At 36.4% G+C, this 20199-nt stretch overlaps 1 protein-coding gene across 2 annotated transcripts; it reads right to left on the bottom strand.

The window, feature by feature from the left end:
* Positions 1–3607: 3607 nt before the first annotated feature.
* On the bottom strand, positions 3608–19447 carry LOC106096133 (protein wech). Of its 2 annotated transcripts, none has more exons than XM_013263722.2 (5): positions 18995–19447; positions 7167–7431; positions 5191–7075; positions 4488–4640; positions 3608–4392 (listed from the first exon to the last, which is right to left on the bottom strand). In XM_013263722.2, exons 2-5 carry the CDS (start codon positions 7352–7354, stop codon positions 4222–4224), a joined length of 2397 nt encoding a protein of 798 aa, XP_013119176.1. In that variant the 5' UTR covers positions 7355–7431; positions 18995–19447; the 3' UTR covers positions 3608–4221. The 2 variants fall into 2 exon arrangements, with proteins under 2 accessions (XP_013119176.1, XP_013119177.1); XM_013263723.2 differs by having other exon boundaries at positions 7167–7390.
* Positions 19448–20199: the final 752 nt, after the last annotated feature.

Raw genomic sequence — 20199 nt, 5'->3', positions numbered from 1 at the left:
TCCCAAATTTTATCGTCTCATTCTCCCTTTTCGAGGGGTCTAATACTGTTAAAATGGGTCTCACCGTTAGAGAAAACGTAAAATTTCATAGAAAACGTATGTTCTGATATTAACTGTAACTGACACGAGTGTTAAGGAATCTGTTCCAAATTTCTTAAATTGTTGGTATTAAATGGGGCTTTGAACATTCAATGCCTTCAATCGGAAAATAGGGCTATATATCTGGTCCATACTCTGTCCATGCAATGGACTTTTACGGCGTAAATTGGTAGTAAATGCGCTATTTAGGGCTCAAGACCTTAAACCTGGAGATTGATTTATACGGCACAGTTGTTCATTGAAATCAGGGCAAAAAAATTATGAAATAAAGCAATCATAATATGAGATGGGTATAAAGAGTGCTATATCAAGATATAGGACGTCTTTGAACTATGCGTATTATTTTAAAAGGCTGAAGAGTGATTTTAACAGACAGACGGAAGGAAATGGCTGAATCGTCAACTTATATTACGACGATCTTGGATATATACTTTGAAGAGTTGAAAATGTTTAATGTGATGTCTCGCAAATGGAATGACTTGGCGGTGGATGCAAAAACATAAACTTTTTGGCTTGTATAACATTTGGTAGGTTTTGATCAGGTTTGATAGGATTTTTCTTACATTTTGCTAGGAAATAATTTTCTTCAGTGGCAACACTGCATACAATGTATACATTTAGTAACGAGGCATTTTGAAGCACTTTACATATGTAGTTCAAATACAAAGCAACTAACATTTCGGAAGTCAGCCGTAATTTACCATCGGTTGTCGCCACGTATTTTAAGCCACCGTAGCGCAGAGGTTAGCATGTCCGCCTATGACGCTGAACGCCTGGGTTCGAATCCAGGCGAGACTATCAGAAAAAATTTTCAGCGGTGGTTTTCCCCTCCTAATGCTGGCAACATATGTGAGGTACCATGCCATGTAAAACTTCTCTCCAAATAGGTGTCGCACTGCGGCACGCCGTTCGGACTCTGCTATAAAAAGTAGCCCCCTTATCATTGCGATTAAAACTTGAATCGGACTGCCCTCATTGATATGTGAAAAATTTGCCCCTGTTCCTAGTGGAATGTTCATGGGCAAAATTTGTTTGTTGTCGCCACGTATTGTTGAAAATTTCTCTAGAGCTGTGTAGCGGCGTTTAGAAAAGAGAATTTAAATAGAATAATCTGTGACTATCCTTTCAGTTTGTCTTCATAATGGATTTTCTAAATTACATACATAGTTAAATGACCGGGGTATTTTATTAACGCTGTAGCACAGTCTAATTAAGGAAATATGAACAAAAATAAAAAAATATATATATGTATATGAAAAATACAAAAAAAAATATGTATTGTATATAAAAATAAATAATAATAATGATGATGTCGTAAAATGGTATTGTTTTCATGTATAAATATTTTGTGTTACAATATATAAAAATATTTATATAAGTTTCACAATCTTTTTTGTTTGTTTTTGTTTTATAAATTCAACACCAACATTCTCTCTCGCAGAGTTTTGATGAATGATTGGTTGGCGCATTAAATGCAACTTGCTTCGTTATGTGGAAGGACTTAAATTACAAATACAATATATTCGAATATATATATTCTTATTCTTTCTTTGCTCCATTGTATGTATGTGTTTTAGGTTTTTGTCAAAATACAATATACATATATGTATATTAATCATAATAATAATATTGTTATTACAATAAAGATCATTTTATTTTATTTTCGTTTCGAAAATTATTTTTGCTTTGCCTACAATTGTATTTATATTTGTTTCGGGTTTTTTGTTTTTAAATCAATGTATGCAGTATGTGTGTGTGTGTGTGTGTGTGGAGGGGGGGTATATGTATGTATGAATTATTAGACTACATAAATTACTTGAGTACTTTTAGATAATTTCCTTGCCATTTTTTATATCCATGCGGGGAATTTTAGTCAACGTTGTCGTCATCGTCATCATCATCATCATCATCGTCCTGCATTGAACTAACTAGCTCTAGTCACACTTGCTCTATATTTCAGCATAGTATCTATCATTGGAGAGTAACGCAAAAAGTAAATGATTTATTGAAATCATCCATAATCTTATAGGGGAAACTTAAGAAATTCTATTGAGTTGGTAACTCATCCGGGGTGTAATTCGCTAAATACATTTTTTTACTTGCAGTTGCTTTCAGTGGATTTGACCAGGAACCTTTTTTGTTGTGGTTTTTGTATAAATCTAAGCTAAAATATCCCAAGGCCTATATATGTATGTATGTATTTTGTTTTTGTGATTTTAATCCTGGTTTCAAACCATCATCTACGTTTTAAACATCTTTAATAGATGAGAGTTTTTGTTTTTTCTTTTTTTTTTGAGAAAAGGTATATATAGTCTAGCTCCTGCTGTTGCACACATACAAACATACATTTGAATCTCACTCACTGACATTTTGTTGCTTTCACTACAATTGTTTCATTCGTTCGCCCATCCGTTCGTTCAGTCCCTTCCTTTTCATGTTGCACTTAATTTCTGTTTGTTGTTGTTTTAATTCTCCCCCATCTTTATGCCCTGTTCGTAATTGTCATTATTATTAGATAATTTTTGTTGTTGTTGTTTTTTTTTAAGTTTTCTCTAAAACCATACATTATTTTGAAGTATTGCTCTTAATTATTTGTTTGTTGGTTGGTTTTTCTCTTTTAGTTTTTTTTTAATTATCTAAGGTTGTTGTTGTTTTTTTATATTATATATGTATATATAATATGTATAATACTAATGAACACATTTAATAAAATTTCTTTGAAAATTTTTTTGTTTATTTTCAATTTTAAGAGTTTTGTTTTTCCATATTTTGTTTGTTTTTTTTTCTCTTTTAGTTTTCTAGCTGTTGAGTAGTGTGTGTGTGTGTGTGTGTATGTGGTTTTTTGTGTCATTTTTTACTCGGTGTTATTTAGTCACTTTGGTAATCAGTCTTACTAAACAAAACAAAAAGAAAAATAATGAACGAAAAATCCTTTAGGGGGCGCTTCTTCCTCGCCTTTTCCCTTACTTTTTCTTGGGGGAAAAACAATCTCTAAATTAAATGGAAAAAATTAAAACGAATGATTTCCTTGAGCTCAGTCTCAACTTTTTTTGGAAAACAAAAATTGCTTAAATTAAAAATAAAAAAATAATAATAATAATAATAATAAGTAGGAAATAAACAATAGCCAAAATGAAATTGTTGCTTTCAAACATCGACTAACTTTCTGGCTGAAGAACTTGGTTTCTATGTGTAAATAAATCTCTCTTTTTGTTTCTTAATTAAAGTAGTTTTCGGTTTGTTTTTTAGCTTTTAAGCTTGACTTAACGGTGTATTTTATTTTCTGTTGAACTTTATTTATTTTTTAGTTTTTTTAGATTTTCTCTTTTTTTTAAGTTATAAAAGTCTGTTAGAAATTGAGTTTTTAACTTTTTCACTTTACAATAAATCAGTCTATTTGAAAAAAGAAATTAATCTTGGATTAATAGAATAATAAACAAATATATATATATATAAAAAAAATAAAAAAAAAATATTTATAAACTGAAATTTTTTGTTTGTTTTTTTTTTTTTTGTTGTATGAGAAACCTAAAGAATTTGGTGAAAAAATGAATGAAACTCTGTATGCTCTATGCTGTGAATAAATAACTCAAAAGGCTTGTAGTCTGGTGAAGGTGGAGGTGGTGGTCGTAGTAGTGGTAGTGGTTAGTGGTGGTCATGGTTTTTGTATGTAAACGGTATTTTTCAAAATGGAGTGTCTTCTTTTAAATCTGAATGTTTATGATAACTGATCCCTAAATAATACATACTTTCTCTATGTATATATATATGCATATGTATGTATATATACATATATATACATATATATATATAAATATTAACGAGGTAATCGTTGTAACTTAAATGCTAAAAAATGGTTTTGTTTTATAATCATTTGTTTAAAAAGATCGATGAGTTTTCTATTTCACAATTATTCGCAGTAGTACTATTACCCATATTCATGAATGCGGTGCATTTGCTTTTGCAATTGGTGGCGATGATGGAGATACTCCTTTCCTTGCTATTAGTTTCAATGCAAGTTATGTTGTTGCTGGTGGTGGTGGTTGTGGTGGTGCTGTTCATTATTGTAGAGGCCGCTGCTTTTGTACCTGATATCCATCCGCGCGACGGATAGGTCGATCGTTAGAAGACATGCACAAAACGTTTATAGGGATTTGATCCCTCTTTAGAGTCAGGCGAGAGTTCAATAAGGAATACAATCCGGCCATCTGGCATTAAGGCAACATCGCATGTGCGATCCTTTTCGTCCAGTGTTGGTGGCATTAACGGATTAAGTGAAGGTCTTATCTCAATCTGTGCAGAAAGCCGAAAAAAGAAAGAGAAAGTAAATTTAAACCATTTTCTTCAATATATATATGCATTCACAGCTTCCTGGGTGGCTAACTTACATCCCATAGATAATCCAAAGTTGGACTATAGACTACAATACGTTGATTCTTGGAATCTGCTACTATAATGCGACCATCATCGTCGCAACATATACCTGAAGGGCGATTAAATTCTTGGAAACCGGAACCTTCATGACCCTTGGCTGATAATATCTGTAAAATACATGGAAATTGTTTTATGAAAAGTTCAATTTCACCATTGCGTCCAAAAACACAGGGTACAAGTTTACCCAGCACAAACATTTTTCTTTACCAAAGTTTTTAGTTTAAGTTGAAATCATAGTCAGCAACAGCAGCAAATAGATAACAAAATGAATAGTACAATTACTTAATGGATTTGTCAAGCTTCGAGTCAAAATTAAAAACAAGCACATGTATCAAGAAAAATGTGTGTCTTATAACATTTTATAACACCAAACGACAGTCTTGCTCAGCCATAAGCCGAAAGACAAAATTTTCGTTTTATTTTAGTACTGTGTAGTGTAAATCACGATTAATCGTTTCTTATTATCTGTTATTGCATGTTATCGATAACTTACACGTACAAATTTGCACTGATATTCAATCCAGAACATCCGATTTGCACTGCATAGGACCAAAATATATCAGACACCAACTGTTTCGTCAAAAAATGTATTGTGCTAGCCATACTCTTACCCTGTATATGCTGGACTATTGTTTCTTTAATCATTTGAATACTTACATCATTTATGTCGGGATCGATCAAATACAAACAATGATTGTCAAAATCGGATACTATGATATTGCCGGTGGGTGTGTAGCACACACCACGCGGCGAGGCTATGCCCTTATTGGAACCATGATTATCAAATACAATTTGTCGTATAAATCTGCCCTCGGAATCGAATTGTTGCACACGATGATTGCGTGAATCGGTGACGACAATTTGCCGGCGAGAATTCACCGCCACATCCCAGGGGTATTGGAATTGTCCATACTCTTTGCCATAACTGCCAAACTTCAACAGGAAAGCGCCACTCGAGGTGAATATTTGAACACGATGGTTGTCTTTGTCCACCACAATAATGCGATTGTCAATGTCCACACATATGCCAGCAGGTAAATCGAATTCGCCATTGCCCACACCTTTGCGGCCAAATTTGAATTTCAACGAGCCATCAGGGTTAAAGACCTGCACACGATTGTTTCGTCGGTCCGAGACTAGAATGTGGCCCATTTTATCGACACACAAGCCCCATGGTCGACTAACTTGGCCATCCTCATGACCCTCGGTGGCAAACGATAGTGAGAGAGCATTAGAGTTACGAGCTTTGACAGGCTCAGTTGTTCCCGGAATTGCTGGTGTTGACCGAGGAGCGCCAAAATGTAGACCTGGAGAGCTGCGCATGACACTTAGCTCCCAATCTAGGCCAGGGTTGGGCATACTGCAAGCACTCCCTCCTCTCACCTGCATAACGGGCGACGGATTGCGGAAAGAATTGTCTCGCAAAAGAGGACGTCTCATATTGGCCGGCACAACAGCACCATTTGGCATGCCATTGCCGGGCATGGACAGCACCGTGCCCACAGACTCAACTGCCCCGGTGCCACCTACTATTGTGCCTCCGCTAATAGTCATAAGCGGCATGTTCTTTTCATCCACCAGCACAATGCCTCCCTGATTACGAATATCCTGCAGCAAGGTGTAGTCGGGAGCAGAAAAAGCAAATACCTCCTGTTTGGGCTGGAGGTCTTTGTAGATGGCAGCGAATTGTTCCAGCTGACGTTGACCATTTGTCACTTTCATGGCTATGTCAACGTGATCCATGCGTGCACCATTTTCAGCCACCTTGTGTAACATATCCGAAGTTTCTGCTAGACCAGCCAAGGCTGATTTCAATCCAGCCATTTGATCATGCAGCATGGCGAGACGACGTTGTCGTAGTTTCTCTACAAAATCCAAGAGAAAGCGTTCGCGATCCTCCAAGGCGATCAGAAACTGGCGGAATCCCTTGCGTATGTTGTCGCTGAGTTCTGCACAGTTGCGTTCCACGTGCCGTATAAAGGCCAAGGCTTTGTCAATGCTGCTCTTAATGCATTTCGTGCCCATGCGACTGCTTTCCAAGGCAGATTCGATTTTCTCACGCGATTCATCCACGAAACTCTGGATGGAGGAATAGCAATGCTCTTTGTGTTCGTGCAACGTGCAACATTGGCAGACAAGCTTCTTGCAGTACTCACACACATAACGCAAAAGCTCGTTGTGTTGGTCGCACAAATAATTAGGACTAGGCATGAGGGGCACACTGGTCGACATGCCGCCGGTGGGCGAGGTGCCAATGGGCGTGGGCAATGAGATGATTGAATGATTTGAAGATAATGGAGATTTGCGATGCTCTCTTAGGCAGTCGTTACACATGAACTCGTTGCATTCCAAGCAGCGAATCGATGCATTCACTTCGCACCAGCCGCAGCTAATGCTCGAGTTATTTGAGGATTCTGGAGACATTTTGGGAGGAGCTCTCATGGCCGCTGTACCAATGGGCGCCACACCAATGCTGAACTCGTTGGGGGCATCCAAAGAACTTAGCAGATTATTGAAGAAAAAGTCATTACGAGGTGGTGAGCTGAAAGCGCAAGGAATAACCAAAGTTTAATACGATTCTATTTTGTCGGTGGAATTTAAACATGGAGCACATAAGGTGTTTAGGTACTTACTCATTTCTAGGATTATTGGCCATAATTCCACCGTTGATATCCCAAGCAGGAAACGAGTCCAAAATACCGGCTAATAAACGTTCTGCCGTAGTTGCCTGATTGTTTTGATTTGCATTCGTTGCTGAATTATTGCTAGTTGCCGAGGCCATTTGTGCTGGTAACGAGTTGTTAGACAACAGTTCCATCATAAAATAATCGCTAACCGTTTAAATAGCTTCACGGCACTATTGTCGGACAAAATGAAGCCGCAATAAATTACTATACACTTGGTGTCAAAAAAAAATTGGAAACAAAAAAGAAACCAAAAAGTTACAAAAATCTGTAGTCTTTCGGCGCAGTAGGGCCAGTTTCTCTTTCCACAGGAGCAATCTCTTGAGACAATCGAGGATTGTTTAGGCCTTGGTCTGTTTTAAAAACTTGCAAAATAAGTTAGACTTGTAACGAGCGAAAAAGTCTTTAGACTCGTAGCGAGGACAAAGCAGCTTTCTAATATTCGTTTTTTTTTAAGGGCGTTTAGAACGCATGCGTTGAACGATCGACGAATACAGAAGAGAGAGTAAAACTTCTCTAGTGAGATGATGACGCCAAATGATACGGATTGCAACTGATTTGGAAAAGAAAAATGCGACACCTTAAGTATTGCTGCCAGAGGCTAGCTTAAGATGTTCACAAAAAAGAAGAAAGATCCTAATTCCGCTTATATCTTGCTGTTCTTGTTGTTGTTGTTGTTGTTTTCTATGCCTCAAACTTAGGTACTCAATTTTTGGATGAAGAACTACCCGCACACATAGGCTTATGGGATCGTTTACATGCCTGCGAGTGTGTATGTTTGCGTGTATCATATCCTTATTCTGGAATGCTGGGTATAGGGCTTGTGCAATCATCATTTAAGTCTTTATGAATGCATTTCCAAAAGGTGCTGCATAGGTAACAAAAGTGAACATTATTTCTTTCCCTTTGTGTATACCGTCGTCGTTGTCCCTATTTTCCGAAAACTGAAGAAAACATAAGAAAAACCCATAAACCAAGAAAACAACAACAACACAAAAAATATATACAACAACCACCACAAACAACAACAACAACGACGACGACAAGACAAAGAATTCTTTTCTATTCTGTAATTCATTTGCCAAGGAGCAGATGTGTGTCATATTGCACTTTTCCCCCTACTAGTTCTTGGCAGGATGCGCTTGCTTAGATCAGCCAGCCAGCCAGCTTCAACAGCAGGTCAAAATTTTACCAACATCTCTATGGCATTGGAAGTGAAAGATTTACAGCCCATTCAAAGACTGTAACTAATTGATCTTAGTTCAGCGAAAACCTAAATGACATTCTGAGTAGCAGTGAAGATGCACGCTAAGATAGAGACAAGGAGGTAGAGAGAGAGAGATAGAACGCAACAGGGAATTAAGGATATCCTTAGAATTTTACTTCAAAAACTTTTGGAAAAGAAACACAACCACCAAAATTCTTCCTCTGCATGGTTCTAATTACATTAACATCTGCCATCGATAAATCACTATTCGAACTAGATGCAGTTTGTTGCATTTTGGTACGTGCTTTCCCCCCAAAAACTGAAAACAGAAGCATGGGACAAACATCGCTTTCATCCCTTGAAAAACATCTCACAAATAGGAGCTAGATAAGAAGTGTTACTTATGTGTCGCCCCATCTCATCAACAAACTGTCAAATCCAGTCCAGGCTTATCAATCGACGCCTAGGAAGGGGCGCGTTATTAAATCGATGCAGTTTATGGTGTACTTATGTTCCAAAAATAAAACCTCATTATTAATTAAGGGTAAAAAGTCATTACCTTTGAAAATAGAAGAACGCCACACAGCCAACTACTCTAGAAGTAGACACTAAGAGAACAACTGTTTCTCTCCCCCACTAAAGAGCGCTTTCCCTGAAGGCATTCGCCCTTGTTTTAAACGGGAAATCCCTAAACAGCCTATAAATTAAAATTTTGTTTTAGTAACAACTGGTAAACATTGATTTAAGAAAGAAAAAATCTTTGAAAACTATACAAGACTAGCAAACCTTACATTTTGTATGTTTTTTCTTTAATACTACACAGTGCAATACATGTCTTATCAGCTGTTATCGCATCATATTGGCTCACTATCCAGTGCGTCTTTGCAATGAAAATGTATCCATTTCTCCCCAAAATGGCCTCTTATCATTTCTCCCCAAAGTAGCGATGTCAGTAATTTTTGTTACTAAAGGATGATTTTTTAGCTATTATCCTTCTGGCAACATTGGTTTCAACAGCTTACTCATGTTTCGTGTTTTGTTTCACTTGGTCTTTAATTTAACCATGAATCGTCTTACAAGCGAACAACGCATGCAAATTATTGAATTTTATTATCGAAATGCGTGCTCGGTTAAGAAAGTTCATCGCGCGCTTCTTCCAGTAAGCGACGAACCTCATTTTTGGCTCTATGGGTAGGTCGGTTAGGTTAGGTTGAAAAGATGGTGCAGATATTAATCCGCCCCATGCCACTGTAATCGGCTTGTTGTGCGCTCTAAAAACTATAAAATAACCTCTACAAAATACATTTATGGCGATAGGCCTACTACTACAGACTATAGCTACGAGTTGATGTGAAAGGCATCAAAATTCTCATTCTGCGTCAAATGGTAATAAATTAAAAAGATAATAGGGAGATATACGAGGCAGGAGGAGCCGACGGGTTACCCGCTGAACTATTTAAGACCGGAGGCGACACGCTGTTAAGGCGTATGCATCAGCTTATCTGCGCAATCTGGCTAGAAGAACGCATAACCGATGATTAGAACCTCAGCTTACTATGTCCCGTACACAAGACAGGAGACAAGACGGAATGTGCCAACTACAGAGGAATAAGTCTCCTCCCCATCGCATACAAGATACTCTCGAGCGTGCTGTGTGAAAGATTAAAACCTAAAGTCAATCAGATAATTGGGTCCTATCAATGCGGCTCTAGACCTGGTAAATCCACCCTGGACCAGATATTCCCACAGCGCCAAATCCTGGAAAAGACCCGAGAAGGACAAATCAACACCTACCATCACTTTGTTGACTACAAAGCCGCTTTCGATACTCCTTTACGTTCAAAGGTATTTCAAGCCATGTCTGAGTTTGGTATCCCTGCAAAATTAATAAGACTGCCGGATGACACTGACACGCGTTCCTCAGTAAGAATAGGAAAGAATCTCTCCGAACCATTGAATACCAAACGAGATTTCAGACAAGGAGACAGCCTATCGTGTGATCTCTTTAATATCCTGCTGGAGAAGATTATACGAGATGCAGATGTGAATAGATATGGCACACTAATCACAAGAGAACACATGCTATTTGCCTATGCCGACGACAGCGACATCATAGGTCGGTCACCGGAAGTAGTAACTACTGCCTTTGAGAGAATCGAAAGAGAGTCAGTGAAAATCGGATATAAGACGCAATGGATGGTTTCAAGTGCCAAAACACCTTGTACAACCGATCAGATAAAGAAAATGGAGAAAGTTGGGAACCACAACTTTGAGATAGTAACTTTATCTACCTCGGCACCGCCGTAACCAAAACGAATGACATCAGTTTTGAGATAAAGCGAAGAATAATACTGGCAAACAGATGCTACTTTGGGCTAAGATTACACTATATAAGACACTGATACTATCCGTGTTATTATTTGGTTTTGAGGCATGGTACTTGTGAAAGCACCAGTTTGAGTATGAACCACGAGCTGTATGACGACGATAGCATAATACACGCATTAAAATACAACGGCTGCGTTGGCTAGGTCATGTTGTCAGAATGGATGAAGAAGCTCCAACAAAGAAGGCTTTTGAAGGCAAACAAGGTGGTACACGCAAACCGGGAAGACCAAAAGCCCGATGTAACGAACAAGTGGTGGGAGACACCTCGAAATTTTGTGTCAGAGATTTTAGAATGAGCGCATTAGATCGAGGAGCTTGGAACGCTATTCTACGTTCGCCTAGTGGAACAAATGTTCTATCATAGGCTATTAAAGTAAATTAAGTATACGAGTATACAGAGGTAGGAGATATACAAAGACCCATTGTTAGGTATACCAAGAGACTCAGAATCAGTTTGGCAGTTTAATTGTTAGTCTACTCTTTAATATTGACCTTTTTAACATAAGAGCAATGAGCTCTTTGAGTTTTATTTGCGTTTAAGTGGGACGCAAATAAAAGGGATTTGGAAGTAAAGTACGAAGGCCATATCCAAATTTGGGGACACCGAAAGAAACTAAACAAAGAAATGCGTTAAGTTCGGCCGGGCCGAAATCCGATAAAAAACTAGTAAAAACGCGCTAAGTTCGGTTGGGCCGAATCTTATATACCCTCCACCATGGATCGCATTTGTCGAGTTCTTTTCCCGATATCTGTTTTTAGGCAAACAAAGGATAAAAGAAAAGAATTGTTATGATATTGAAGTTATATCAAGCTATGGTCCGATTCGGACCATAATTAAGTTGTATGTTTGAGATCACAGTAGAAGTCATTGTGTAAAATTTCAGCCAATTCATATTAGAATTGCGCCCTTTAGGGGCTTAGGAAGTAATATAGGGAGATCGGTTTATATGGGAGCTGTATCAGGCTATAAACCGATTCAGACCATGATTCACACGTCTGTTGAAGCTCATGAGAGAAGCCGTTGTATAAAGTTTTAGCCAAATCGGATTATAATTGCGCCCTTTACATTTATACAGTTATATCATATTACGTTCCGATCTAGAATATATCTGACAAAGGTTTTGAGGTGTCAAAAACAACTCACAGTTTCAAATGTCGTTGATATCGGATATTGAGTACAATTTGGACCCATTCTTTCTTCAATCGCAGATCGGTCTATACGGCACTTTTAATCGCAAATCTATTCTGTAAAGTTTTGATTTTGGCACTTGCATCTTTTTGGCGGTTAGGGGACGATATAATAAAATAGATTTCACACTACAACTAAGGATTCAAGTTTTTTCTTATATGAGAAGTCAATGCATCCCCAAACTTCGTTCGTGAACGTCTGATTCTGATCCTCCGTCCTTTGCGATTTTGCTGCCAAGATAACGAAAGTTGTATACGTTTTCAATGCAATGGTTGTTTATAGTGATTGGAGTCATATTTGTCGAGAATATTGTTATCAACTTGAACTTGGACTATGTTGATTTTCGGATGTACTGTGCTTGTTCCCTAGGCAAAATGCAGTCTAGGGCAGACGTAATTCGCTGAAGCAATAGGCTCCCTGCTGCCAAAATCAAAAACATGCCATCAGTTTTCAGATAAAATTAACCAAGAAATGCTGTTTTGACCTAAGTAAGAAGATCAAAAGCTTAAGACCAAAGTCACCTTTCCTCACACACAACGGCACAGAACGCATAGATAGATATTGAAGGTGTTTTTATATGGGGCAGACACATGAAAATTTGAGAAAACCGATGAGGATTGGTGTTTGTGGCTTTCGAGATGAAATTCTTGCCTAAAATGCAAATCTGCATTTTTGGATGAAAGCGAAAAAAACATTAAGAACAATACGGCTACATAAACATATTTAGTTGTGTTAGGCTATATTGGCAATTCAAAATCATTTAAAACATTTTGTCATTGTGATACACACAGTAGCGATATACCTCTGGTTGAAATTGAATCCACAACCCAGCATTATTAATAAGAGCTCATTACAAACCCAGCTATTTCATAGCTTGAAATCAAAGTTATTGTTTTTGACTCTATGTGGATGTTTCACTCTCACATCTTCGATTCATATTTGTTATACACTGGCTTGAGCATCTTCAACAACCCGTTTTTTTTTTTCCTTAATCATTGCAAAACTCCGGATTTTTATGGTTTTGTCAGATTTTAGGACAAGTGAAACGTTTCAGGATGATAATTCCTATTAAGTGTTCAACCATATGGCAAGAACTGATGAAGTACCACGCCACGTTATCGAGATAAGCAGTGAGAAAACCTTGAGATTGGATCAAACTTCGCAAAGATTTCTGATCTAGGCTTTTTCTAACCCTCTTACAAAATCTTGCTTTAACCTTTTCCAATGTAGTATGCCGCCATTTTTAACATTTGTTTAGATCTGTGTTCACTAAAGGCCATATTGGGTCTCAAAAAATTGGAATTTCACTATACACAAAAGTAAAATTTTCTATATCTAGACATAATATAGGGGCAGTCATCTCCGGCAAACACTGCGACGGCTATAAAAGGAGACCAAATCTTAATTCGAACAGATCTAAAGGTGAGAAAAGTCTTCTATCTGCTTCTAAATGAGAAGTTTGTGCGAGTAACGTTGACCTCCTCTCCAATGCTGAGAATACATATTTAAGTTCGGATTCAGCAATAAAAGAGGAAGGCCTTTTTAGAGCAAAGTTCCTCACTCTGATCACAAGTGGAATGTTTGTTGAAATATATGCAACACAATTTGCGATTAGATATAGACACATATTTTTTTAAGTACTCCAATTCAAATGTGGGTTATGACCTATTTAAAAGGATTTTGAACTTGACTTTAAATTCTTGCGCCGTACTTAATTATAGTGAAATTTTGAATATTTGTTAAATTCACCAAAATAGTACTTCCATCAAAGACAAAAAACATCACTTCTTATTCTACTTATTGTTATTATTTTTATTTTGTTCCTCCCCCCCTTTACTAGGTACACAACCCCACCTTTAAAATCCAATTGTGTATATATACAAAGTTTTCCAAAAACAACAAGAAATACGTTTGCAACCTCACATGCTCGCGTTCTAGCCAAATTTGTAGACAACCAAAGAACCTAAAAAACACATACAGACTTACACTCTGTTTCCGAAAATGCTACATCTCCAGGATGGGCATGTACATACATATTTTGAAAATGGGTAAATACCAAGAAAAACAAATCCGCATAAGAAACCCAAACAAGGACAGTTAGTAAGTCCTCAGACTGTGTTTTTGCGATTACCTTTTTGATTTCTTCTAGAAAAAGGGAATATTGCAATGGGGGGTAACTTTTGTTATTAAATACAACAAAATAAAAGGATATGGCAAAATCCTCCCCAAAAAATTTCTGTGTGTTGGTTTTGCACTTGAACTCACCCTCTTTGTTTTATGCGATTGTGTTGGTGAAATCCAACAAAAAAAACACGCACCACATGAATGTAATTTTTGTAAAAGGGTCCGTACGGCTGTGTGTGTTTACATTTTACAACGGTAAGCAAACAATGTTGCCAATCTCGCTTGCTAGTTAAGCTCGAAATGTGCAGAATTTACACATTTTTAAAATAACGTTTAGGTAACTTTGTTGTTGTTAGGATTGCACTCAATGTAATGAGAGAAGTATCCCCTCTTTCTTAAAGGAATGTTCAAGGGAGAATGTATACAGGTACATATGTATGTACAAGATCTGATCAAAAAAATAACCGTTATTTTAAATTTTTTCAAATAGTATTTATTTATTCATCAATAACTATCTTGTCCCCTTCAAAGTAGTCCCCCTCAGATATGAGAAAATCGAATATACGTACCTCGCTAAATTTTAAACTAACTGTTATTTTTTGAACGGGTTATTTTGTATTCAATAACATTTTAAAACATTGGACATTTTGATTTGAACTAACGGCTATCGTGCCAAACTGGAAGACATAGTTTTTAATTTAAATTACATCGAAGTGCTGGCGATAATTTAAACGATGTGACGTTCTAAAACACGTCCATCGAAATCAATTACAAAACGGGTCTTTTAATGCGTCAGCCGTGAGACGTATTTATCTAAGCTCCTTGAACCTAACTAAGATACGGATATCCGAACACTGTAACACTTAACGCCTAAATTTGAAATCTAGCGAGAACATCAAGAAAATATCAGTGAGGGTTAACATACTGTTTGCTTTATCAAGAGAAAATTACCAAACAAGGGAAAGCATACCACTGTTTGCTGTAACAGCAGAAAATTACTGAACAAGGAAAAGCAATAATCTAGTCAATCCAAAACCCAGCTTTCAGCGGATTTTAAATTGAAAAATTTTAACATTTGAAGGAAACAGTACTTATAGACCAAAACAAATAGACATTATTGCACATTACTCTGTACATACAACAGATGATTAATGCATATAAGGAAATATTGCCAACATGTGTTAGTGTGCCCATTTGTGACAACTCTAGCAGCACAATTTTTGCTTACAAGCATATATATATGATTTAAAATTCAGAGAAATTTGTTACTAAAAATAGGAACAAAAAAAAATGTGCTCTAATAAGAAAAAAATCTGCTGAAAATGGGACAACGGTAATTTTTGGCTAAAACAACAAACATTTTCTGCTGTTTTCAAACAACAAAATTTTTCTGCTGTTTTCAAATTACACCACACGCAATATCTACTAAAATTATATTTATGCTTTTAACAAAAAAATTCACGCCTACATTAATATATTGGAAAAGACTTAACGATTTTTTAGATGTTCAAAAATATTAAAGTTTATCCTTCAAAGGTAATAAATATTTAACATAAAATCAGCAGACAATATTTGCTGATATCAGCATTCTAATTTTCTGGGTATAGATATTAAGTCTGTTGTTAATTGAAATCAATAAAAAATGTTTACATTGTAGAAAATTTTTTGAAAATGTATTCTAAAAACATTTATCTTTTGGCGAAACGCTGTAATATACAATCTTTCAAAGTTTTTTTTTTGACATTTCTAGGCTACAACCAATTTTTATCGCCTGAAAACAGCGTAAAAAGTTTGCTGGTTAAGATAAAAGTTACTGCTATCCCATTTCCAACAGACTTTCTGAAATGAGTGCAGGCATACATTATTGTTGTACTGAAGAAGTCAATTTGGCTGCAGATAAATGATGACCAGCTGTTTACAGTAGGAGACGTCATGTTGGTCAAGCGTCTACTTGTTTTTAAATCTGGCTAGAGAGACCCATATTCTATAAAAGATATATATAAAAGATATATCTATTCTATATAAAAGAAATAAGTATACTTCTTTCCATCTTGATATCTAAGTTCAATAAGATAGTTTGACCTTTTTAGTACGGCTTTACGGCGTCGTCGCTGGAAGAGGCAAAAGCTACAGATGTTACACCCAGAGAAACAAGTTTGCTGATATCAGCAGGCAATGTCTACTGATTTTATATTCAAATTATTTAACTATTAAAACGAACCTTCTCAAATTGGTTTGAGAAGTTTCAGTGGTTTCGGAGAACATTTTTGATGTTTCTCTGAGTGTACCAACTGTTTGATAACCTATTGTGTAATACTTTTATTCAGCCGACCATAAGATGAGTCGTATGCTAATCACGTTTGTAACATCAAAATATATTACTTTTTGATTGTTATTATTGCAGAATACCATTGGAGGCCACCGTAGAAAGATTAGTATGTTCGCCTATGTCGCTGAAGTTCGAATCCTGGCGAGACCATCAGAAAAAATGTTCAGCGGTGGTTTTCCCCTCCTATTGCTGATAACATTTGTGAGGTACTATGCCATGTAAAACTTCTCTTCAAAGAAGTGTCGCACTGTGGCACGCCGTTCGGACTCGGCTATAAAAAGGAGTCCCCTTATCATTGAGCTTAAACTTGAATCGGACTGCACTCATAGATATGTGAGAAGTTTGCCCCTATTCCTTGGTGGAATGTTCATGGGCAAAATTTGCAATTTGCAAGGATATTGTCGCCTTATAAATCGATCACCCGAAACGAATGTTAAATAGGAGATCGGTCAATTAAGGCAGCTTCATCCAAAGGCGTTGAGGCTTCATCATCTATACGGAGACATTGACATTATTACGCGTATTAAAATACAATGCTGATTTGTCTAGATCATGTAGTAGGAATTAAAGAGAATCTAAAAGAAGCAAACTTCGATGAAAAGATGAAAAAGAGGAGGATATCTGGTGCATTGTGTAAACATTTCAAATTTCGTTCAGAAGCCCAGAAGAAGGTAGTGCTTCATGTTATGTGAATCAGTGATTAGATGACTGCTAGTTATTGAATCGCCTAAATTAAATTTTTATTTTTTATTAAAATTGATTTTTTTAATAATATTAATGTGGTCGGTTGTATAAAAGAATTACACGATATTTTCTCCAGCAATTGATAGACATCTGTAGGTTTTGCATCTTTCAACATCTGAAATTATTAACCACAACTAAAGCCATACCAATAAGGTCCAACTATCTTCTTGAACATACATATCAAGATGGAAAGAAGTATAATTATTTCTTATCATTTAACACATAATGTTTTATCTCTCCTTCTTCTGACATGGGTCCTTCTAGCCAAATTATTCCTACTGTAAATAGATCGTCGGTTGGAAAGCCATAGGCTCCTGCTGTCTTTTTGCTCTTGCTCCAAGTGACTGATCTTCACTCAGAGAAATTTAATAATAAAAACAGCACAAATGAAACAACAGTAAGTCTGCTAAAAATAGGACCAAAAGAAGCCCACAATCGATTTAAGATATGCCTTGTAGTTCATATACTACTGTGAATACTACAATTGAGAATGATTATAATCATCGCTCAAATGTAGAAGGTAATATGAAATCGACTCAAGAAATGCCTTGTATTTTAAATATTATTATTCCATGCAAAACATCTTCCAAAGAAGATAATTTGTTATCTCGTATCCTCTGCGTATCATTATCATTAAGCTTAGCACTCATTGATATGAGAAGTTTTTCCCTGTTTAATTTAGGCGGTTTTGTGTCCTGAGTTTATTTTGGCGTGTTGGTTTTTTATGTTATGAGGCATCACCAAAAACAGTACAACTGCTCAACTTACAAGAGAGAAGTAATACGAGAGAATAACATTTGCTCCCGCCTTTGCGTGTGTTAGTATGAGTATCTGAAAAGTAAAATAAAACAAATGGCATGTATCTGAGTATCTTATGCGTGTGCATATCATCTAGAAATTACCGACAGCGACAAAATACAAGATTTTCAAGTTGAAATGAAACTGCGGCTACAACGAAGCCGACGACGACGAATGGTGGTGGCGGCGGCGGCGACATAGCAGAGGACCAAGAAAAATGAATAAACGAATAAAAAAAATATACAATAAAGGTCCTTTCCATACATCGTTCGCCGTTATATTTGTATGCATAAACGCACGAACACATGTATGCATGCGTGTACGTACATATGCTAGTGTCATTATTGGTATGAAACTTGTTTCTTATGTTAAATTCGAGGATGTGCTTTGTCTAAATTAATGCACACAGACAGACGGCCGAACAGACAGACAGTCGCTCATACATTTGTGCGTGTGTGTTTGTGTATAGTTGTTGAATTTTTAGGGGATGTTCAACAAACAAAAGTAATGAAATGGCTCGTAAAAATGTTTGCAGCCTGTGAACTTCTCCTTTTTTCTTTTTTTTGGGAACGAATAAGAAAAATCAATATTTTCATTGTTAGATGTTTTTGTTGCTTTGGTAGAAACTTTGGGGCCAGATGAAGGCAGATTCCATAGCAATTCATAGAAAAAGCCTAAAACCAACTCACAAAAATAACAATTGGAATAATCGATATCATGAAGACTAAAAACAAAATTTTACTGTTGTGCACCTCTTTAATTGTGAGGAGAGTGAGTTGTTGTGGTACATGTTTATCGTCGTTCGTTCATACGCATAATAATTTTATGTAGGCCTGTATGTATCTACATACATAAATGCTACATTCATCTGTCGGCCTGTGTATATTCTAGGCAAACAACAAGAGAGATACCCCTTAGTTTGGAAAGAAAGTGTTTAAAAACATAGCGCTGGTGGCATTTGGAGTGTGGAGTGGAGTAAGTTGTGGTGGTATACTTACACTTTGTGGCCCAGGCATGCGAAGCTGAAATTGTTGTTTTCTTATGGTTCTCCTGAGGCCTTGATCTAAATGAATTTAATTTTATTTTCTTTTATTTTATACTAAAATTTAAGTCTTTAGAAGACTTTTTGTTTTGTTTTATACAAAATTGTTAACACTGTTTAAATCACAAATTATTTTCTATGAATATTTTTGTTTTCACCGCAAGTTTTTTTTTTGTTTGTTTGGTTGGTTGTTGATTACTTTTCCTCCATTTAATTCATTCCAGCGAATGGTGTTGTTGATTTAGTTTGTTTGAGTTTGGATCTCTTATCTTTTTTTCTTGGATTTCTTAGTTTTATTTTTGTTTTTTTTCGTTTTAGTTAGTAATTGTATTTGTTTTTTAGTATAGTTTGTCACATAAGATAGATTCACTTTCAGACTGATTATAAGATTATGATGAGTCTCAGTTGTACACCGGCCCATAAGATAGATTCGACTTATAGACTGCTGAGTTTCTGAGTCTCGAGTCAGAATGATGAGTCTTGAGTCATAAATGTACACAAATTTTTTTCTCTCGAGTCATAAATATCTGCATGTTTGTGCGTTCTCGCGTTCTCTTCGACTTGTGTATTTGGTGGTTGGTACGCACTTGTAATAGGTCCTTCACATGTAGAGATTTATCTTACTTAATCGGTATAAATATCATTTATTAATAAATGAATACGACAATAACAATTTTGTGGATCCTTTCCTTTGATATCGAAGACAAACTTTTTTGAAATATTGTCATTAACGAATATATGAAGGATTCCCTCATCTATATACATATTCATTGATGGCATATTCGTTCACAATTTTGCTTTAAATGTTATACATGCTCTACGTGCAACAGCAAAGTGGGCTACCGTTCACAATTTTGCTTTAAATGTTATGCATGCTCTACGTGCAACAGCAAAGTGGGCTACCGAAAGTGGTTTTCAGCAGGAGATAAAAGTTGCCTAGAGTGGAACCTGTCTCCTTGGATGGAGGGAATGTTCCATTTACAGAAAGCGCGAAATACCTGGGTGTTTAGCTGGGCAGGAAATCGAACTTCAAAGCCAACATTTTGGAAAGGGCAAGAAAGGCTACTCTTGCCCTATACACTTCCAAGAAAGCCATTGGGGGTTTAGACCGCATGTCATGCATTGAGTATATACTGCAGTTGTCAGACCTATAATGGACGG

Source organism: Stomoxys calcitrans, chromosome 5 (genome assembly GCF_963082655.1).
Source record: "Stomoxys calcitrans chromosome 5, idStoCalc2.1, whole genome shotgun sequence".
NCBI classification, from domain to species: domain Eukaryota; kingdom Metazoa; phylum Arthropoda; class Insecta; order Diptera; family Muscidae; genus Stomoxys; species Stomoxys calcitrans.
The sequence above is the reverse complement of the archived record's forward strand: the minus strand, read 5'-3'. Positions and strand labels throughout refer to the sequence as shown.

Bases quoted from the DNA above. Each gene is read 5' to 3' on its own strand.
- LOC106096133 (XM_013263722.2), bottom strand. From the start codon at position 7,354: ATGATGGAACTGTTGTCTAACAACTCGTTACCAGCACAAATGGCCTCG. The intron at 7,076-7,166 runs GTAAGTACCTAA...TTGCGCTTTCAG, and splicing joins GCCAATAATCCTAGAAATGA to CTCACCACCTCGTAATGACT. The intron at 4,393-4,487 runs GTAAGTTAGCCA...CTTTCTGCACAG, and splicing joins CTTTGGATTATCTATGGGAT to ATTGAGATAAGACCTTCACT.